General features: G+C 41.7%; 1 protein-coding gene across 3 annotated transcripts in view; it reads left to right on the forward strand.

Annotated features, from left to right (window-relative positions):
- Positions 1 to 5,954, forward strand: part of LAMA1 (laminin subunit alpha 1) — a 156,213-nt gene extending 150,259 nt beyond the window's left edge. For all 3 annotated transcript variants that reach the window (XM_045187958.2, XM_045187959.2, XM_053913282.1), the window contains 5 exons: positions 11 to 169; positions 672 to 825; positions 2,145 to 2,278; positions 4,765 to 4,987; positions 5,596 to 5,954. In XM_045187958.2, the coding sequence (XP_045043893.2) occupies positions 11 to 169; positions 672 to 825; positions 2,145 to 2,278; positions 4,765 to 4,987; positions 5,596 to 5,756 (831 nt within the window). In that variant the 3' untranslated portion in view covers positions 5,757 to 5,954. The remainder of the gene's footprint in view (positions 1 to 10; positions 170 to 671; positions 826 to 2,144; positions 2,279 to 4,764; positions 4,988 to 5,595) is intronic.
- The last annotated feature ends 12,893 nt before the right edge of the window (positions 5,955 to 18,847 follow it).

An 18,847-nucleotide genomic window follows, 5' to 3' on the forward strand; every position in this document is an offset into this window, starting at 1 on the left:
TTTGCTCTAGGTCAAGACAGAGTACTTTAAAAGAAAGGGCTTCGTGACGGTTGATGGCCAGGAATCCCCCACGGTGACCACAGTGGGAGATGGCACTGCCTTGGACGTGGAGGGAAAGTTGTACCTGGGAGGCCTTCCCTCTGATTACAGGTCCAGGAACGTTGGAATTGTAAGCAGCATTTTCTGTATGGGGCCCATTTTGCCTTTATCACCACTGTGTTTATTTTTAAAGGAACATTTTCATGTGTAAATTGTCTCATTTTTCAACCTGGGGTTTGGCTGCAAGATGCAGTCCTTTCAGACCACATCCCTGGACTGTGCGCTGGGGCTCCCCCTTGAAGTCTAGCCAGTCCTCCTGTTAGTTAGTGAGCGGATTTCTTCCCCCAGCTACTTAGCCCCAGCGAAATTCAGGACAGTCCAGGGATTTTGTATTTCCAGATTACAAAACTCCCCATTCTTGATCTCTACAATATTTAATTAAGATAATAAGAAACACATTTACTGCATTATTAGCAAAGATACTTAATAGTGGTTTTAAGTTAGACATTCATGTGATGTATTGTGGCAATTACATTTTAAAAACCAAATGGTAATGTTGAAGTGTAGGGAAAATTTGCCCTTGCCCTCCTCCTTATATTCACCACCACCCACCCTCGTGTCATTTGGTTCAGATCACCCACAGCATCCCTGCTTGCATTGGCGAGGTGACTGTGAACAGCAGGCAGCTGGACAAGGACAGCCCAGTGTCGGCTTCTGCAGTAGCCAAGTGCTATGCAGCGGCCCAAGAAGGAACTTTCTTTGAAGGAAGTGGATATGCAGCTCTTGGTATGTATAATCGACAATCTCGAAAGAAATCTTTGGGGTTCACCTTCCCTCTAAGATGATGTGGACCCAAGGATTGTATGACAAGAGCAGGACCCACTGGAAAAGGCTGCAGCACATTTAGTTAAATGTTACAATTTATTTTGATTTCTCAGCTTCTAAGGTACAAGCCTTCTCACCTCTGTGCCATCCAGATGGCCAGACAAAAAGGCTCCCAGCCCCTGGGGCAGTGCACCTCCTGGCAACGTGTGGTCCCGCTGTCATCTGTACCCTCCCCAAATTTATGGAAAGCAGGCTCTCACTGTCCAAGTTAATAAAGGCCTTTGAATTAAAAATAAGCAGCATAAAATAAGACCAGCCAGCCAAATGCAAGCCAGATTTGATGAAGAAATTCACTCCATTTAGATCGTTGAAAATATTTGTCAATTAGAAGTGGAAAAATTTAAATCTCTAAATTGCCTTAGAATGTAAATTCCTCAAGGCTTAGACCGGGCCCTTACGGTGCATGTGACATTGCCTCCGCCGTTTACTGTAGAGACCCAATTTGCTGGTCCACCTCCCGTTCGCACTGGGAGCCCTGCTCCTCTCCACCCTGTTCTCCTTGCTGTCTCAGGGAACTAATTTTTCCGGCTCCTGTGCCCGCCGGCTTCCGGGGAGGTTCTGGTGGAAGCCTGGGGCAGGAGGGAGGGGAGAAAAGCTAGTACACTACTCGCCTTCACTCCTCTTGCAGGCTCTGGTAACAGCACCACCTTCTCGCATGTTTCCGTCAGCCCTGGGTGTGGTAACAACTATCTTCTATTGCTAATATCCCCGATTTATCTCAGCTTTTTTATTCACCTCAATAAAAAACATATTCAACTAAATCTTCACTTGTTAAAAACCTAGTGTAGACTCTGACTAATACACTCAGTAAATGATGACGTGCCTGGTAGGGGAAAATAAAACAGACTATTCTTGTATAGAAGGTGAAGGGATTATATTGGATCAAACCCCTTTTGCTTTTTCCCTGCGTGGCTCTAGATGACAGGATGTGCCTGCCTTGGCTCCAGCCTGGCTCAGCCCCTCTGACTGTGTGTCTTCTTTAGAAGCATCACTTTATCCTACAGATGTGCAGGCTGAGACTCAGATTAAAGGTGACCTGCTGGTGGTGGAGCTGGGTCCAGAGAAGGAGCTAGAGCTGTGTCTCCTGAACCTCAGTCAGAGGTCCAGAATGTACAGCCAGTCCAGCCCACTGAGGGGGCGGGGCGTGTCTCTCCAAGCCCGAGCCTTCTTGGGCCTGGCAGGACTCACCCCTAACTCGAAGCTCTCCTTGTGTTTTTCAGTCAAAGAAGGCTACAAAGTTCGATCGGATGTAAACATCACACTTGAGTTTCGTACCTCCTCAGAGAACGGCGTCCTCCTGGGGATCAGCAGCGCCAAAGTGGATGCCATTGGGCTGGAGATTGTGAGTGGCAAGGTGGGTGTTCAATCTCCATGAGGCTCCCCCACCTGAGTGTCAGAAACAGAGCAGTTGAAAACTGGTAGAAATACGTAGACCCACACTTCCAATGATCAGTTTTAATGGCAGGGAGAAAAGATTCAGTTAACATTAAAAAATAGATAATCCTAAAATGCTTTTAAATAACTTCTTTTATAATTTTGAAATTGAATTGAAAGCAAAACTGCAATCACAATACCAAGAGCTTCTTTTCCTGAACAATCTGAAACTAAGTTGCCAAATCGATGCACCATATTTCCTAAATTTATTTGGTAGTAATTATAGATTCACAGAAAGTCGCAGTGGAATGTACAGAGGTCCTCTTGCACACTTCACCCAGGCTGCCCCAGTGGCAGCGTCTCACATCATTGTAGTACAACATCAAGCCCATGAAATCCACATTGGCGCCATCCACTGAGTTTAAGTTATGCCTTTTGTACATGTACGTGTGTAAACGCTCTACACAATTTTACCCTGTGTGTAGCTCCATGTTACCCCCAGCACAATCAAGACACTTAACTCTACCATTAACACAAGTCTCCCTGGAGCTACTCCTCCTGACTTCCTCCCTGGCAGTCACCAATATGTTCTCCAGCTCTCTAATTGTTAGTTACGTGGGGAGTATTATACAAATGAAATCATGCAGTATGTGTCCTTCTGCGATTGTCTTTCCAACTCAGCCTCACCTCCTGGTGGTTCATCCAGGTGATGATGTGTATGAATAGTTCACTTTTCATCGCAGCATATTCCATGGGATGGATGTACCACAGTTTATTTTTTTTAAGCGTAAAACATAACTTTTTCTGTAACTATTCACTGTTGCTTTTCAGGCTCCAGTCCTCGTGCTGGGAACTAAATGAACTCTACAATTAACCGTATTTAGTCTCTTCTACTTTAAAACTTCCTCCTTCAGAGTTTCAGTTGGTTCTTATTCTTCCTCTCATCTTTGGGTGCATCTGGGCGCACCGTTTGCAAGATTTGGGGGAACGAGTCTCAATTGCCCTTTTTCTTCTCTGTGGGCTCTGTCCTGATGGCAGATGAGGTACTGCCTGACTTGCCCCATCCTTGGGCTCAGCCTCTGTCTTTTGTGCATGGGGCCAGCTGCCCCTGGCCTGTTGTGAAGAACAGTCTGAGGTTCCTGCGTTGCCAGTGTTGGGACTGCCCCTGGAGATTTGGCCAGCGTCCATGGCGGATCAGGCTTCCCACCCCAGCTGTCATGGGCACTGCTGCCTCCTCTTCTTCGGCCACCTTCCGGATCCCCAGAGGGTCATGTGAGAACTTGGGAATTTCTACCATGCCACTCATAAGCCACGGGGTATCATGTCGGGGCAGTGGTCTCTCAGGTTCTCCCTCTCTCTGACTGCTCTCTGCCACCATTTCTATTACACTGTGGTCAACTCATGCTGTTGTGGGACTAAGACACTTGATTTTTCTTGAGCTACTGCCTCATGGAAGGCAAGGAGCAAGTCTATAAGTTCTAGATTCCCCCAAACTTATAGCTTGTTTCTAGTATTTCCGGCTTACTCCACCCGTGGTTTTTGGTCCCTAGGAGATCCGAGAGTGAGGGTGGAGAGAACATAAGAAGCTCATTGATCTCTCACCCTTCAGCTCTTCTCGCCACTTATTTCATCTTCACACTGAAATGAAACTGCCTCTACATCATGTTGCTGCCTCTCTTAACTGTGGCTTATAGCCAACTTTTTTCCTCATCTGTACTTCAGAAGAATTTTGAAAAATTGTGTAGCCACTTGCACATTTTTATGTGACATCTGAAACATGTTATTAGAAGCGTAATAGTTGCAAAACATGCAGTGTCTGACATGCTGTGTATTTTACCACTACTGTGGCTTATTATTTGTTGTTCTTTTAAACCATTTTCAGTGGTTGCCCAAGGGTTTATAATATACATCTTTAATTTGTCACATTTTAAAATAGTAGCTTCACACATGAGAACCTTACAACAGTCTACTTACTGTTCTTCACACATGAAGAACCTTACAACAGTCTACTTACTGTTCTTCCCGGCCATCTCTTGCACATCTTGGATTTTTCTGTTATCATTCACTGTGGTAGAGCATCGTGTCAGAAGGGAGTTAGTCAATGGTCCTTCACAGGTGCTAGCGACTGCTGTGAAATGACGCCCTTGGTAAACCCGTCAGCTCCTGGTGTCCTGAAAAGCGGGAACTGATTTGAGGGTGCAATGCTAAGATAGTGTGGCGGAGTCTTGCTCCCATGGAAGTGGCCACTTGCCCTTTCTAACATTCCAGGAATAGGATAGCATCTGAATCATTTAAGAGGCTATTTTCAAAAACAGGATTTTTTTATGTTTGTTTTTTATAGTTCCCTCTCCTTTTTAGCAAAATGCTAGGATTTTATCCATTTCAAGCACATTATATAAATGGACTGAATTTCTTAAATATGGGAAAAGTCACTGAGATATTTGCTTGTGTCCGTTGTTTGTTTAGCTCTTGTTTCATGTTAACAACGGTGCCGGCAGGATAACGGCCACATATGAGCCCAGAGCTACCAACAGCCTCTGCAATGGGAAGTGGCACGCCCTGCAAGCTAACAAAAGCAAACACCGCGTGGAGCTGATCGTCGACGGTGACACCGTTCGTGCTGAAAGTCCACACGTCCAGTCCACCTCGGTGGACACCAACAATCCCATTTATGTTGGCGGCTATCCTGGTACGTACGGGTGTCTGCTCTGCCCATTCTCTTTCAAGGGGCATTGTCCCTGGGGAAAGTCTCAGGTTATGGAGTAAGGATTAAAGAAAATACATGGTCTGGGTGACAAATCCTTTACCACTTGGAAAGGCCCTACTCAAATACCGAGGAATTCTTAGAAAATTAAAATAATCTACACATGTAAATTGATCATTGGGCAGGACCCCGAGGACCTGGGAGACGATGTAGAGTAAACCGGACACTCACCGACACGAGTCACCTTAGATGACTCCCCCTGTGAGGAGTCATTTTGGGTGGGTGATCATTTTAGAGGACAAACGCATGTCTTATCCTCTCATACTGGTTTGGGTTAGACTTAGGCATTTCCAGATGTCCCAAGTAACTATTACAAGTGGTAAAATAAACACACCTTATGACTTTTTAAGTCACAACTATGCCTTAAAATCATTACATACTAACGATTTTCATTGACTTATCACAGAAGCTACATATGTGGAAGAATATTATTCTAATTTTGATATAGAAACCAGTTGAGTTTATTTTGTTCTTATTATTCTGTCTATGTCATTTAACACCATCAAGCAAAACTTCTCTTCTTTCCCAAACAGCGGATGTAAAGCAAAACTGCCTGAGCATCCGGACGCCCTTCCGGGGCTGTCTGAGGAAGCTCACTCTGACCAAGGGCCCGCAGGTGCAGTCCTACGACTTCAGCAGAGCTTTTGACCTACAGGGAGTTTTCCCTCATTCCTGTCCTGGGACTGAGCCCTGACGTTCAGGGAAACTTCCTCAACTGGGAATCAGTCATTGCTAATATTTTGAAGAGAATTATTTTTTTGAATTAAAATTTCTTCACTTCGGATTCTGTTTCCAACTCAGGTTAAGTGTTTCCAGAGAGAAATTTCGTGTTTATGTTAAACTAAAACCATGTGTACAACAAATACCTCTATTAAATAGTTTAAAATGTAAATTGAATTCGTTGGCTTTCTTTGTTAGTTCTTTCAATGAATCTTTCTAAACGTTGAATATTCTGTTAATTATTTGACAGTATTTCACAGTTTACTTTTTAAACTTTTAGAACATAAAATATCATTATAGACTATAATAGATTAGAGCAGAAAATGAATACTTTTCTTTCCTTTCTTTACCAAAATTTTAAGTTCTGATTTCTACAACAGGGAAGCAATGCTATTGGTTATGCTCTAGCCGAAGGCACTGGCTGTTCGCCACGTAAGTGTTGACCAGGCTCCGGGGAGTCACAGGGGGTGAGGGGAGCAGAGGAAGGAGCCAGAGCCCGCTTTAGATATATCATTGTTGAGTCAGAACATAACAGCATTTTTCAGGACAAAAAAAAAGGCATCGCAACTTCGCAACTAGTCAGCTCTTCTTTCAGTGTCAATTTTCTTTCACCCCCTGCTAAACTACTTGTCCTGCGAGAATATATGTAATTCAAAATATGGAAACTTTAAAAGACACACATACTTGTACATTCTTTTAATGAACTAAGCAGTTGTAAGCCCAGGTTGTTGAAGTCTTATTTGGTTCCCTCCAAATATATTCAGTTCTGCTCTGTGGCCATGGCTAGGGTCAAAATGGCTGTTATTCCATAACCTTTAGAAAAATGATTCTATTTTTCAACTGCTTACTTGAAGAGAGGTCACTACCTCTCTTAGCAGTGACCTGCTTTTCCAATGTGGAAGGTGGGAAATTCAGTTTCTACTTCTGTGAGAGATTTTGATTTGATAAACAAGGAAGGCAACTGTGGTCACATTCCCTGTCCCTCTTCTGGGCCTTGTTCATGTCTCTGAACTCTCACAGTAATCTGCACCTACTTCCTTGTTCAATATCGGCATGAAGATATTAGAGAAAGGGAGCAGCCAGCTGTGGAAGTCTGAGTTCTGTAGCACCTGGCAATTTAAGAATGCAGGCTCCCGCAGTCCAAAGGCAGCCACTTGGGCAGCCGGGCGAAGAAAGGAGCATTTGCATCTCACCAGTGAAAATGCACAAAGGGGACCTCACTGGACTGTGGGTGGCCTTGCTGTTCATTTTTCCATGGAAACCATCTACAGGAGGAGATGACATGCCAGACCTTCGTCCACCATGTTGGGAGAGGAAGTGATTCAAACCAGGACGGACAGTAGACTGTAGAGTTGCCGCGGATTTTGTGCTCCTCCTTCCCTCTTCCCCCTCTCATCTCCTACTCTCCCTGCCCACTTACTAATAGAGCTAAAACAGAGTTCCAGCCTTTCATGGTTATTCCCATTCATGAGGCCTCTCTTAAAAGAGCCCTCAAGGGGACATGCACTTCTCCTGTCTTTGACCTTTTCCGGAGAAGAGCAACCTGGGTTTAGAAGTCTTCCCATGAGGGTAAAGGGCCTGGGCTGCTGGTCAAACACCTGGCTTTCACTGTCACTGCTGGGCCTCATACTAGTTCCTTAACCTCTCTCAGCAAGGCTGGATTCAGACCCTTAGAGTAAGGTTGCTAGGTAAAATACAGGACCCAGTTAAACTTGAATTTCAGCTAAACAACCAACATGTTTTCAGTATATGTTCTAATATGTATGTATATTACATGTGTATATATACATATATATGTATTTATATATAATACATGCACACACACACTTTTTTTTGCTAAATCTGGCAACCCCACTTGAGAGGCTCACAAAGATGTAAAAAGGTTATGACATCCCTTCCCTCACTGCCAAATGATTCAAAATAAAAACAATCTACAACTTAAAAGACATACAACAAAGTCCATTGAAAAAATCACATGTGGTAAGAACACGTAACATGAGATGTATCCTCTTGGTGAAATTTTAGGTGCATTATTGTACACTATTGTTTATTAGAGGCACCATGTTAACTACAGGTGCAGCAAATCTCAAAAATTTGTCCATTTTACGTAACTGCAACTTCATACCCATTGAAAAGCAACTCTGCCCCTACCCACCCCCCACTCCCTGGCAATTACCGTTCTACTTCCTGTTTCTATGAGTTTGACTATTTTAGATACTTCGAGTAAATGGAATCTTGCCCTGTGACTGGCTTATTTAATCGAACATAATGTCCCTGCAGGTTCATCCATGTTGTTGCATAAGGCAGGATTTTCTTTTTCCTTTTTAAGATTTTATTGATTTATTTTTAGAGGGGAAGAGAGGGAGAAAGAGAAGGAGAGAAACATCCATGTGTGGTTGCCTCTTGAGCGCCCCCTACTGGGGACCTGGCCTACAACCTAGGCATGTGCCCTGGCTGGGAATTGAACTGGCAACCCTTTGGTTCATAGGCCAGCACTCAATCCACTGAGCCACACCAGCCAGGGTGGATTTTCTTATTTTTTAAGGCTCAATAATATTCTATTCTATGTATTTTATTTATCTATTTATCCACTGATGGACATTTAGGTTGTTCCATATCTTGGCTACTGTGAACAATGCTGCGGTGAACACAGAAGAACAGATGACTCTAAGATCTTGATTTCAATTATTTTTTTAATTTTTGAAGGACCTCCATATTATTTTCCACAGTGGCAGCACCATTTTACATTCCCACCAACAGTACACAAGGGTTCCGATTTCTCCGCATCCTCACCAACAATTATCTTGTTTTGTTAACAGCCATCCCAACAAATTGAGGTGACACGCCATTGTGGTTTTGATTTGTATTTCCCTGATGATAAAGTGATGTTGGATATATTTTCACATACTTGTTGGCCATTTGTGTTTTTTTTTTAAGATTTTATTTATTTTTAGAGAGAGAGGAAGGTAGGGAGAAAGAGAGGGAGAGAAATGTCAATGTGTGGTTGCCTCTTGTGCACCCCCTACTGGGGACCTGGCTTGCAACCGAGGAATGTGCCCTGACTGGGAATCGAACCAGCGATTCTTTGGTTTGCAGGCCCACACTCAATCCACTGAGCTAAACCATCCAGGACTTGTATGTTTTCTTTAGAAAAATATCTTTTCAAGTCCTTTTTCCATTTTTAAACCATGTTTTTGAGTTTTTTGCTATTGAGTGCCAGGAGCTCCTTACATAACTTGGATTACTAACCCCTTATGAGACACATACATGGTCTGCAAAATCTTATCCCATTCCATAGGTTGCCTTTTCATTCTGTTGTTTCCTCTGCTGTACAGCTTATGGCAAATTTTTAACTGGCTTTTTGTCTGTCTTTCCAGTTTTCTTCCCTTTTCTCTGCAGTTGTAACTTAGGTTGATATTCTCACTTTATCCTGATACAACCAGGCTAGCTATTCTCAAATAAGTTACTGGACCTAGAACTTGTATGGGATAAAGAAGGGATGCTGGTGCGTTGGCAGTCACACAAATTTCAAAGTAAAAAGGAGCAGAACAAGGAAAGAAGCCAGATTCTGTGCAATTTCCTTTCCACTAACATTTGTCAACTCCTTGAATGAAGTTTTTGAGCCCAGAAAATAAATCTCAGAGGATCCAGAGCAATTTTTTTTATGTAGCAGAGGCCCTGAAAACAAAAGCTGCTTTTATTTTTGACCTGGATACTAAAGCCCAATTTATGTAATCTATTCTTGATTTTCCTGTGTTGTCCGTCTGTACAACCATCTCTGAAGTGATGGATCATAATTAGGGATGATACACAACATGTTTGGATATGAAACAACCATGTATCAACATAGACTCATGAATTAAGTGCTAATTTAGTGTCTGCATCAGATGTTGAGATGAAAATAGGTAAAATGCTCCATTAAAATTTCGGGGGTCAGGAGGCATATGTATTATTACCATAGAACTCTATAAATCATGTGCTAAATAAACTGTGGTACCATGAGATAAGCCAGTCTGGGAAGGCTTAAAGAGGTAGTTGTAACTAGGCTTTGCAGAATGTGCAATAGTGACATTTGTGAGATGTGCTCCAATTTCTAAAGTGCTTTCACATGCACGGTAGTGTTTGGGTCTGAGAAGAGGGTGTGGGTCTAAGCCAGCAAGCTAAAAGAAAGGGAAGTGTTAGAAGCCATGCTGGCGGGGGCTCGGGGAGGAGATGGTAGAGCAGAGTGGATGGGGCCTGATGATGGAGAGCCCAAAAGTGAAGCAAATAGCAAGGGGATGGGACCCGATGCCTTGTGAAGCATCAAGGTCCCCACCAGGGGAGTGCTGAGACAGAACAGTGCACCTGAAATCAACACGTGGCAGGAGAGTGCAGTGAGTCGGCCACCTGAGCAAGGCTATTAAGAAGTGACAGTGAAAGGGACAGTGCACAGGAACATTAGAGGCTCCAGCAACATGCCGGCTTTAGGCAGTAAAGGATTATGAGGCTCAGCAGGGACCTTGGAGCAATGAGGATTCCATGCATAGAAGATAAATTGAAAAAACTACAAGCCTAAATTTTGAATGTATTGAGTTGGAGAGGCTGATGAGAACATGTGAAGGGAGGTATTTTAGCTGGTTGGCTGGAGAACGGGGCCGGATGAGCAGAAGAGCTGGCATTTGATGGACACAGGGCTGAGGCACTGCCGCCTCCAAGGCCTGTGAAGATCAGGCCTGAATACTGGTTGAGGAAACATCAAGATAGACCTTAGAACTACAGTTAAGGCAAACCGGTTAAGAAACTCTCACTGGGTGTTAATGTGTATGTATATTTTCAGAGCACTGCTAAGTTTCAGTGAGCGTTTTTCCATAGAATCAGTGTTCCGTCTCAATGGATTCTTGGAGTCTTTTGGATTTGCAAATGGTTTCTCTTACTATATGTTTTACTTTCTACAGGTCATAACTTTTTTTTAAAAAAGACCAGGGAATTACTGATGAATAGATAAGGACATCTCACTAGATGTCTTATGACAGTGTACTTGGTAATGATGACACTCCTTTCTTCACCAGTAGCAGAAACTGGTTAATAGCTGATTATATGCTTTAAAATCTCAAGGTAGCCTGTATGTTTCCTCCTTAGCCGTAATAAACTGCCCCCGCACAGTGCTGTTTGCTTTTGTCTCTTCCCTGGAACTGTGACTGAAGGCCATTGTACCCATGTTCCACCTAGGACTCCCCTTGCAACTACAAACTATTATTTTTTACCAGCCTCAGGGTCACTAGTTGTTAACGACATAGCCACTCCTGCATGGTCCCAAATGTCTAAGAGAAGGCAACAGCCTGAGTAGAAGCATTAGGTCATTTTCTTAGCTTGTACTGTATTGAAAAGCAAAACGAACATGAGCACATCTTGCTAGCAGCTTGTGATAACTGTTTCCTCTCAGGTGTATTTTGAAGCCTTAACATTTCTTTGCCAGACTAATATTTCATATAATTTTCAAAGTTTCAAAATGCCACATACATTTCAAGCGTGTGTAGTTCACGTCTGTTTCACTGTGTGCAGTTACAGTTGCGGTTTCCGTTGTGTTCAGTAAGTCCCCTGGGCAGCCCCTGCAGCAGTGCCCACAGCTCCAGGGAGGGGCCTTGGTCACGGAGTGATGCCCTCAGACTGTGAGTGCTCCTCAGTGACCCTTCCTTCAGCTGCATCACAGCTCCTTTCAGGGCTGTGTTGTGTTGGATATGTCCTGGGCATTCTCTCAGAGCCAACTAACATCATTAGGACCTGTGGGACATTATTAGGAAGCAATTGCCGAATTGAATATTAGTTTATCATTTTTTCCTAAAAATACCTCAGCAGAATAGTTCTTCCTCTGAATTTCAAACGCTCTTTTCAAGTGTAATTCCTCTGAGCCATCTATAAGGATAAAACAAATGGTCAAACAAGCCTCTTTGGCAAGATATTCCTAAAAGAAGTTCTCTAGGCTTAACAGTTTTCATAATATGGAGTGACATTTACAGCCGAGTATATTCGGAAATGCCCAAACTATCAGGACTTTTCCACTGGGCAACAACGACAGCAGCTCATGTTCCTTTCAGACTCTTCCAGTGTCCGGCCAGGGGACATAGCAGCTGTCTGAAGCGAGGACTTGGCTGAGACCCCAGTAGAAATCATTTTTTGTCTCTCTGAGTCACACAATTTAGAAATGATATCCCCTTCTCAGAGTATATTTAGTATGTAATAATTATAAAGTATTAAAACACAAACTCTAGCGTAAATATTGAAGAGCTGCAGTCTCTATTTGCATAATCAAAGGAATTGCATTACTATGAAAAAGTTTATGACAGCTTTTACCAAGAACCATTATAAGCATCGAGGATTTCATCAATAATTTAATTTTAGCATATGTTCAAAACCCAAATGTGATTCTGTTATAAATAAAAAATAGTAATAGCTTTGACAGAAATTGGAGAACGCTGAGTTGTGTCCCCATTAGGTGGTCAGAAGGAAACAATTAGGGAAAGAACATCAGTGGAGGGAGCTAGCGGAAGCTGATGAGCAGCAGACACACCAGAGGCTGGGGCTCCCCAAGCGGACTGGAAAGGTAAGCGGGATTTAGGTGTGGATAAGAAGTCAGTGAGTCTGATTAATACAGTGTGGTTTAAATGTAATTCTGTACACCTGAAGTTTAATTAAATTGAACATGGAATTTAAAAATAAATATGAGTGAGAAAGGCAAAAGAAAAAGTAGAAAACGATCCAGCAGGCTAACCTGGTTCAGTCTGGCTGGAAGAGAAATGTTCAGACACGACTCAGGAAAGCTTTTGTCTTCCAGGTGAGATCAGGAGTGAACTGAAGAAAGCACTGCTTAGTAGGCTAACCTAAAAAGGAACACTTTTTCTTCCTTTCATTAAGTGGAATTGAGTAAATTGGGGGCGGGGCGGGGGGGGGAGGAGAAGGGAGAGGAATCCTAAACCGATGAAGTGATTAGGCAAACCAGTGAATTATTGCTGACTCTTGTTGCAATTCCAAAAGTCAAGTAGAAATGTACACATGTGTGTGTTTAATTGATATAACAATGGAAAATGGGATGGGACTTAAATTCTTCAAAGGCTTATAAAGGGACCCAGAGTCTATAATATGTAACATTCACAATGTCCAGGGTACAATTCAAAATCTCTCAACATACACACAACCAGGAAAACAGGACCGATTCTTAAGGGAAAAAACAATTCACCAAATGCCAGTCCCAAGACAGAATTATCAGACAAAGACCTTAAAGCAATTATTAATCTATGCTTCATAAGGTCAGGGAAAACACGTGAAATGAATGAAATGCTACAAATTCTCAAGAGAGATGGAAAACAGAAAAAGGAACCAACTGAAAATTATTGAACTGAAAAGTACAATAGCTGAAGGGGAAATTCACTAGATGGACTCAATGTCAGAATGGAGATGATCAAGGTCAGTAAAAGTAACAATAGAACAATAACAATTATCCGACTTATCAAGTAAAAAGATAAAATATTGGAAAAAATAAACTCTGAGTGGTAGATACCTTTAGATAACATCTAAAGATCTAACATAGTATAAATTTTAGATTCCTGTAAGGAAAGGGGAGATTGGAACAGAAAAAATATTTTTAGCAAATATGACCAAAAAACTCCTCAAATTTAATGGAAGACAAACATTTACAGATTCAGTACAATAAGCAAACCAAATAAAGAATAAACTCAAAGGAAAAAATCCCTGAACGTATAATAATCAAACTTTTAACGTCTAAAGATAACTAAAAATTCTTAAAAGCCGCTGGAGAAAAAATAAAAGCACATTACATGCTGGAGAATGATGCAAATATCCATGAATTTATCAAGAGAAATCATGGAGGCCACAAGACTACAGAACCACATCTTTAAAGTACTAAAAGAACTTATCAACCTAGAATTCTACATCCATTAAAAATATCTTTCAGTAATAAAAGTGAAATAAAGACATCCTAAAGTAAAAGAAAAATATAATCCATCAAGGATAGTCCTACGGTTATATCCAGAATACACGTATGAAGAACTCTCAGCCAGACAGTTCGGTTGGCGAGGGCATCCCAGTATGCCAAGTTCGCGGGTTCAATCTCCAGTCAGGGCACATACAAGGAGCAACCAATGAATGCATAAATAAGTGAAAAAACAAATCAACATTAGTCTCTTTCTCTTTTTCTCTCTATCTCCCTCCCTTCCTCTCTCTCTCTCAAATCGATCAATAGAAATTTTTTAAAAAGAGCTCATAGCTCAACAAAATATAAACAACCCAATTAAGAATGAGCAAAAGATTTGAACAGATTTTTCACACACGAAGAAATATGAACAGCCCACACAGTAGAAAAGATGCTCAGCATCACTAGCCATTAGGGAAATGCAAATTAAAACCACAATGAGACCCAACTGCACACCCTGCAGAATGGCTAAAGGTGTTGGTAAGGACACTGAGCAACTGGAACTTGGTATATTGCTGGTAGGAATGTAAAATGGCACAACTACTTTGGAAAACAGTTTGGTAAGTTCTTTAAAAAGTTAAATATACACCCATCATACATCCCAACTATTCTGTTCTTGGTATTTATCAAAGAGAAATACAAACATATGTCGATCTACACAAAAATGTATAGCTGTTTTTAGGAGCTTTATTTGTAGTAGCTATTGACTTGAAACATCCTAGATATTCATCAATAAAAGAATAAACTGTAGTATATTCATATAATAGAATATTACTTAGGCCCTGGCTGATGTGGCTCAGTGGATTGAGCACTGGCCCGCTAACCAAAGGGTCGTGGGTTGGATTCCCAGTCAGGGCACATGCCTGGGTTGTGGGCCAGGTCATCGGGGTGGGGCTGGGTGGGGGAACACATGAGAGGCAACCACACGTTGATGTTTCTCTCTCTTTAAAAAATAAAAATAAAAATAAAATAATATTACTTAGAAATAACAAGGAATAAACTATTGATACATCTACAACATGAACCTCAGAAATATTTTGAATGAAAAAAGCCTTACACAAAAATATAGATTGCATGATATCATTTACATAAAATTCTAGAAAATGCCAAGAGCCAGGATGGAGAGAGGAATAGATTACAAAGGGCACTAGGCAACTTTTGGTGTGACAGAACTGACTTATTTGTGGTGATGGCTTCAAAGGTGTATACATATTTCAAAATCAATCACTTTATATACCTGATAATTAATTACACTTAATATGCCTCAATGAAGTTATTAAAAATCAATTTAAAAATGTGACTTCCCCAAATCCTCTCTTTGGTCCTATAGCTGTTAATAGCAGAACCAACTTAAATTCCACATGGGCACTTGAACTTGATGCCTCAAAGCATGCTGATAAAATTATGCAGAGCAGTGTGGGACCATTCTTTCAGGGAAAATGGCATGATTGCCCAGGGACCAGCGCTCCATGAAGCAAAATATTCTGGAATCAGTGCTGGTGAGGCCATCGAAATTTCTGTTTATGCTGGTATTAATGAGAAATTTTTATGTGTTTCAGGTTTTTCCAGTTTACTGTCTATGAAGTGATGAGAAATGAAGTTTTAATTGACTAAGGACCTAGCTAGGCCTCAGTGCAGTCATTTTAAACCTGTACAAATAGCAAGTAAGGACAGATTAGAAGGCCTGTGTGATTTGACTCAAAATACTCTGGAAGAAAATTTTGAAAAATAAATACAATTCGTCCAGACCTAATAGGCCCATGCAGAAACCGGGAGAACGTGCTGGGAATGAATGTCGACAGTTTTGGAAGGGGTGAGGGTGAGAAGGCATGAACGTAAGGTTGGCTAGGACAGTGGTTATTCCTTGTGGGCACTCTCCCACAGGAAAATAAAATGCAGTTCTTGATTGTAGTTACATGCCTTTTCCCTTACCGGTCTTATCTTAAATCACTGAGAAGTCATTTCAGTCATTTCAGGTCACCAATCACTATCGCTCTTAATATTATGTTTTTAATCACGAATAGAAGTCTTGGGGGGGGGGTTGTCAAATGATCTTTCATGGAAACATTTTCCTTTGCAGTTTTTAACTAGCCGGGCACTCCACTGCACCGCTGTTGATGTCATCTGTGATGTCATGAGGGCGGTGGCCATCGACACTGCGGCCTGCAGACGGGGGCTTCCCCGGGATCTCTTTAATGGTTCCAGAGAGTTCTCTAGCTAAATATCAGTGCTGCATCTGTCAGGCAATGTTGAAACTCTCATCAAAAGTGGTATTTTCTACTGTGCTTAATGTTTTTTACTTCTTTCTTCCTCGTGGTGGTTCTTTGAGGGCTCTGGTGGTCAGGGCAGAGGCAGAAGGCACTGCCTCCGTCTGGGCCTGTCTGTTCTGAACAGTCAGGTTCACTGAAATCCTCAGACCCTTGCGATCACCTCACCGTAGCTTTGGCGATGTCATCACCAACCTTTGTGAAGCAGACCCAAGGCCAATGAATGGACCAGTCTTTAAATGCTAAAATTCCACTTTGGCTGCGACTTAACTCTGCAGGCATGCAGTGTATGTTCTTCTCCGATAAATTTCACTATATTTCACTTCTAGTTCCCTAAGTGTAGATGCTTGATGAATTTCTAGTATTGACTTTGCTTCCCTGTTTTTCATGACTTTATCTTAAATCCTATCTATGTCTAAGCTTTAAAATATTACCTAGGTGCAAAGGATTACAAAAAATACAAAAATCAATATTCATAGTCCTGACTTCAAAACCCGTTCCTGTTGTCTACTATGCATTTGCACTTGGATGTGTCACCCAGCACTTGACACTCACCTTGTCTGAACGTGCCTATGTCCTCCCGCCCTGTAGCCCACCCATTAGCTTCACCTCTGGATTTCCCTTTCTTTTTTGGGGGAGGGGTTCCACTGTCATTTTCTCAAGCGATTATATAAATTCTCCTATTGCTGGAAGTGCTAGGATAATCTTGATACCCATATTCAATAAGTCACCTAGTGTTACTATTTCTTCTTTCAAAATGCTTTTTGCATTACCAACTTTATTTCTATATGCGAGTTTGTCTTTTCTCATTCATTCAATAAATAAATATCAGTGATATCAAAGGCACCATTCTTGGCCCTGAGGCAGTGAACAAATCAGGCCAAGTCATGCCCTCCTGACTTCATCCGTCCTACCTTGCTGTCAGTCTCTTTCTGCTTGTAGGCTCTCTGCTCCACGCAGCCAGCTCGCACTGCGGAAGTGCCCCTTGGAACTCATGACTAGTCCTCCTCTAGCCTCTCTGAGGGCTCTATAAGATGAAACCCGCCTCCTGGAGTTCGTTTTCTACAGCCTATAGAGGACCATCTTAAACTCCTTACCTCCCTGAAACTTCCGTTCCAGCCAAAATGGGCTCTTTGCAGGCTCATTCCCCACTTCATTACTCTTGCCTTTCTACTTTTCCAGCTATAATTTTTTCCTCTCCTCTCTCTTCACGTGAAATTCTAAATTCCTCCTCTTCTGTGAATTTGTTCCAACCTACTTCTACTAACAGACATCTCTCCACTTCTGAATTCATTTATCCCGTACACCTGGCAATTAATCATGTTTTACCTTAGGGCATTCTTTCCCCAGTATTAATCGTGCTTCTTAAATAACAATGAATTCTCAATATATCTGATTGCAAGAACTTGAAATGACTCCTTCTTTGAGGAATCATTAGTTTTGGCCTGTTGTAGTCTGTTGTATTTAAAAATAGAAGAGGAGGAAACAGATCCTAACTCATTCTATGAGGCCAGCATTAATGTCAAAGATGAATAATATCTAGTATCAAAGACAAAGACACTAGAAGAAAACTATAGACCAATAACCTGTGAAAATAAAGGAAACCTCATTTAAAACGGAGTCAAGAAGCCCTAAAGGGGGTACATCTCACGCATCTTCCACTCCTTACAGCCTAAATAACCAGCAGGTAGAAAGTAAGAATTATTTTGACACGGGAGGACATTAATCACATGGGAATTTCATCTCTTGCCTTTAAAAAATGGAGATGTGTCAAGTGTACTAACCCCACGAGGCTGTCCATGCCCAGGCAGAAGTTGCAAAGAAATATGGATTAAAACACTAACATTATAAAAGAGAGGGGAAGAAAATGACCCTCATTTTAGAAGAAGCTTTCTCCCTCTTCAACTGAATCCTAAAGAAAGTGGCAGGAACTGTGCTGAGCAGTGGAACTCCGTATTTCGGTTTGTGCCATTGTCGTCTGTTTCCTGTTTAGATGTGTGGGAGGGGCTTAATCATGGTTTGCCTTAGAAAACTGGCAGAGTTGCAGCTTTTATTCCCTGTGCAGAAAAAGCTTAGAACCTGCTAAAGGGATATTAAAATACAGGTTGCGGAGTACAAATGATAATTAGTGATGCAAATAAAAACTTCGATTTGTTCAAAATAAATTTAAGTAAGTAGACCTATTAAAGGAAATTGCCCTCCTTAGTGTGGGTGTACTTTGTGAAATCATTGAAGGCCTACATGTAACAAAAAGTTAATTTTTAAAAAACTTTTTAGTGTCTAGCATGCATTGGGGTTTTTAAGAAGATGTTATACTAAGTTCTACTTCATTAGACATTATAAGACTGAAGGAAAGATGAGAAAAATTCCTAGAGCCAGTAAGACAAGAGGATGCCCATGCTCTTGGTCTCAGGAAACAGCCAAGAGCGTTCCTATTTTGTTAGAAAGAAGGGCGGGGGGAGGGGGGACTTCAATTAAAGGAGAAAATATCAACTGCAGGTATATACACTAATAGCGTAGTTGACATTTTAAGAAAAATGTAAAACATTCAATCCTCCCACTCATAAAGACAAAAAAAGCTATTAATGGGTACATTTCCTCATCAATTCTTGTTTAGAGAGGGGGAAAAAAACAGATAACAAATAGACAAATGATAGATAACACTCATGTTTTTCCGATCTTTTCGTCCGGGAGGTCCTTGGAGAATGGGTTGGAGGCGAACTCCTCCGGAGGGTTTACAGTGACAACCAATGGTCGATGGCACCAGTCCGGCACCAACAGGAATCCCCAGTGTGGTGTGTGGTCCGAGGAAATTTTATTCAGTGCGAAACA

Source organism: Desmodus rotundus, chromosome 10 (assembly GCF_022682495.2).
Source record: "Desmodus rotundus isolate HL8 chromosome 10, HLdesRot8A.1, whole genome shotgun sequence".
NCBI classification, from domain to species: domain Eukaryota; kingdom Metazoa; phylum Chordata; class Mammalia; order Chiroptera; family Phyllostomidae; genus Desmodus; species Desmodus rotundus.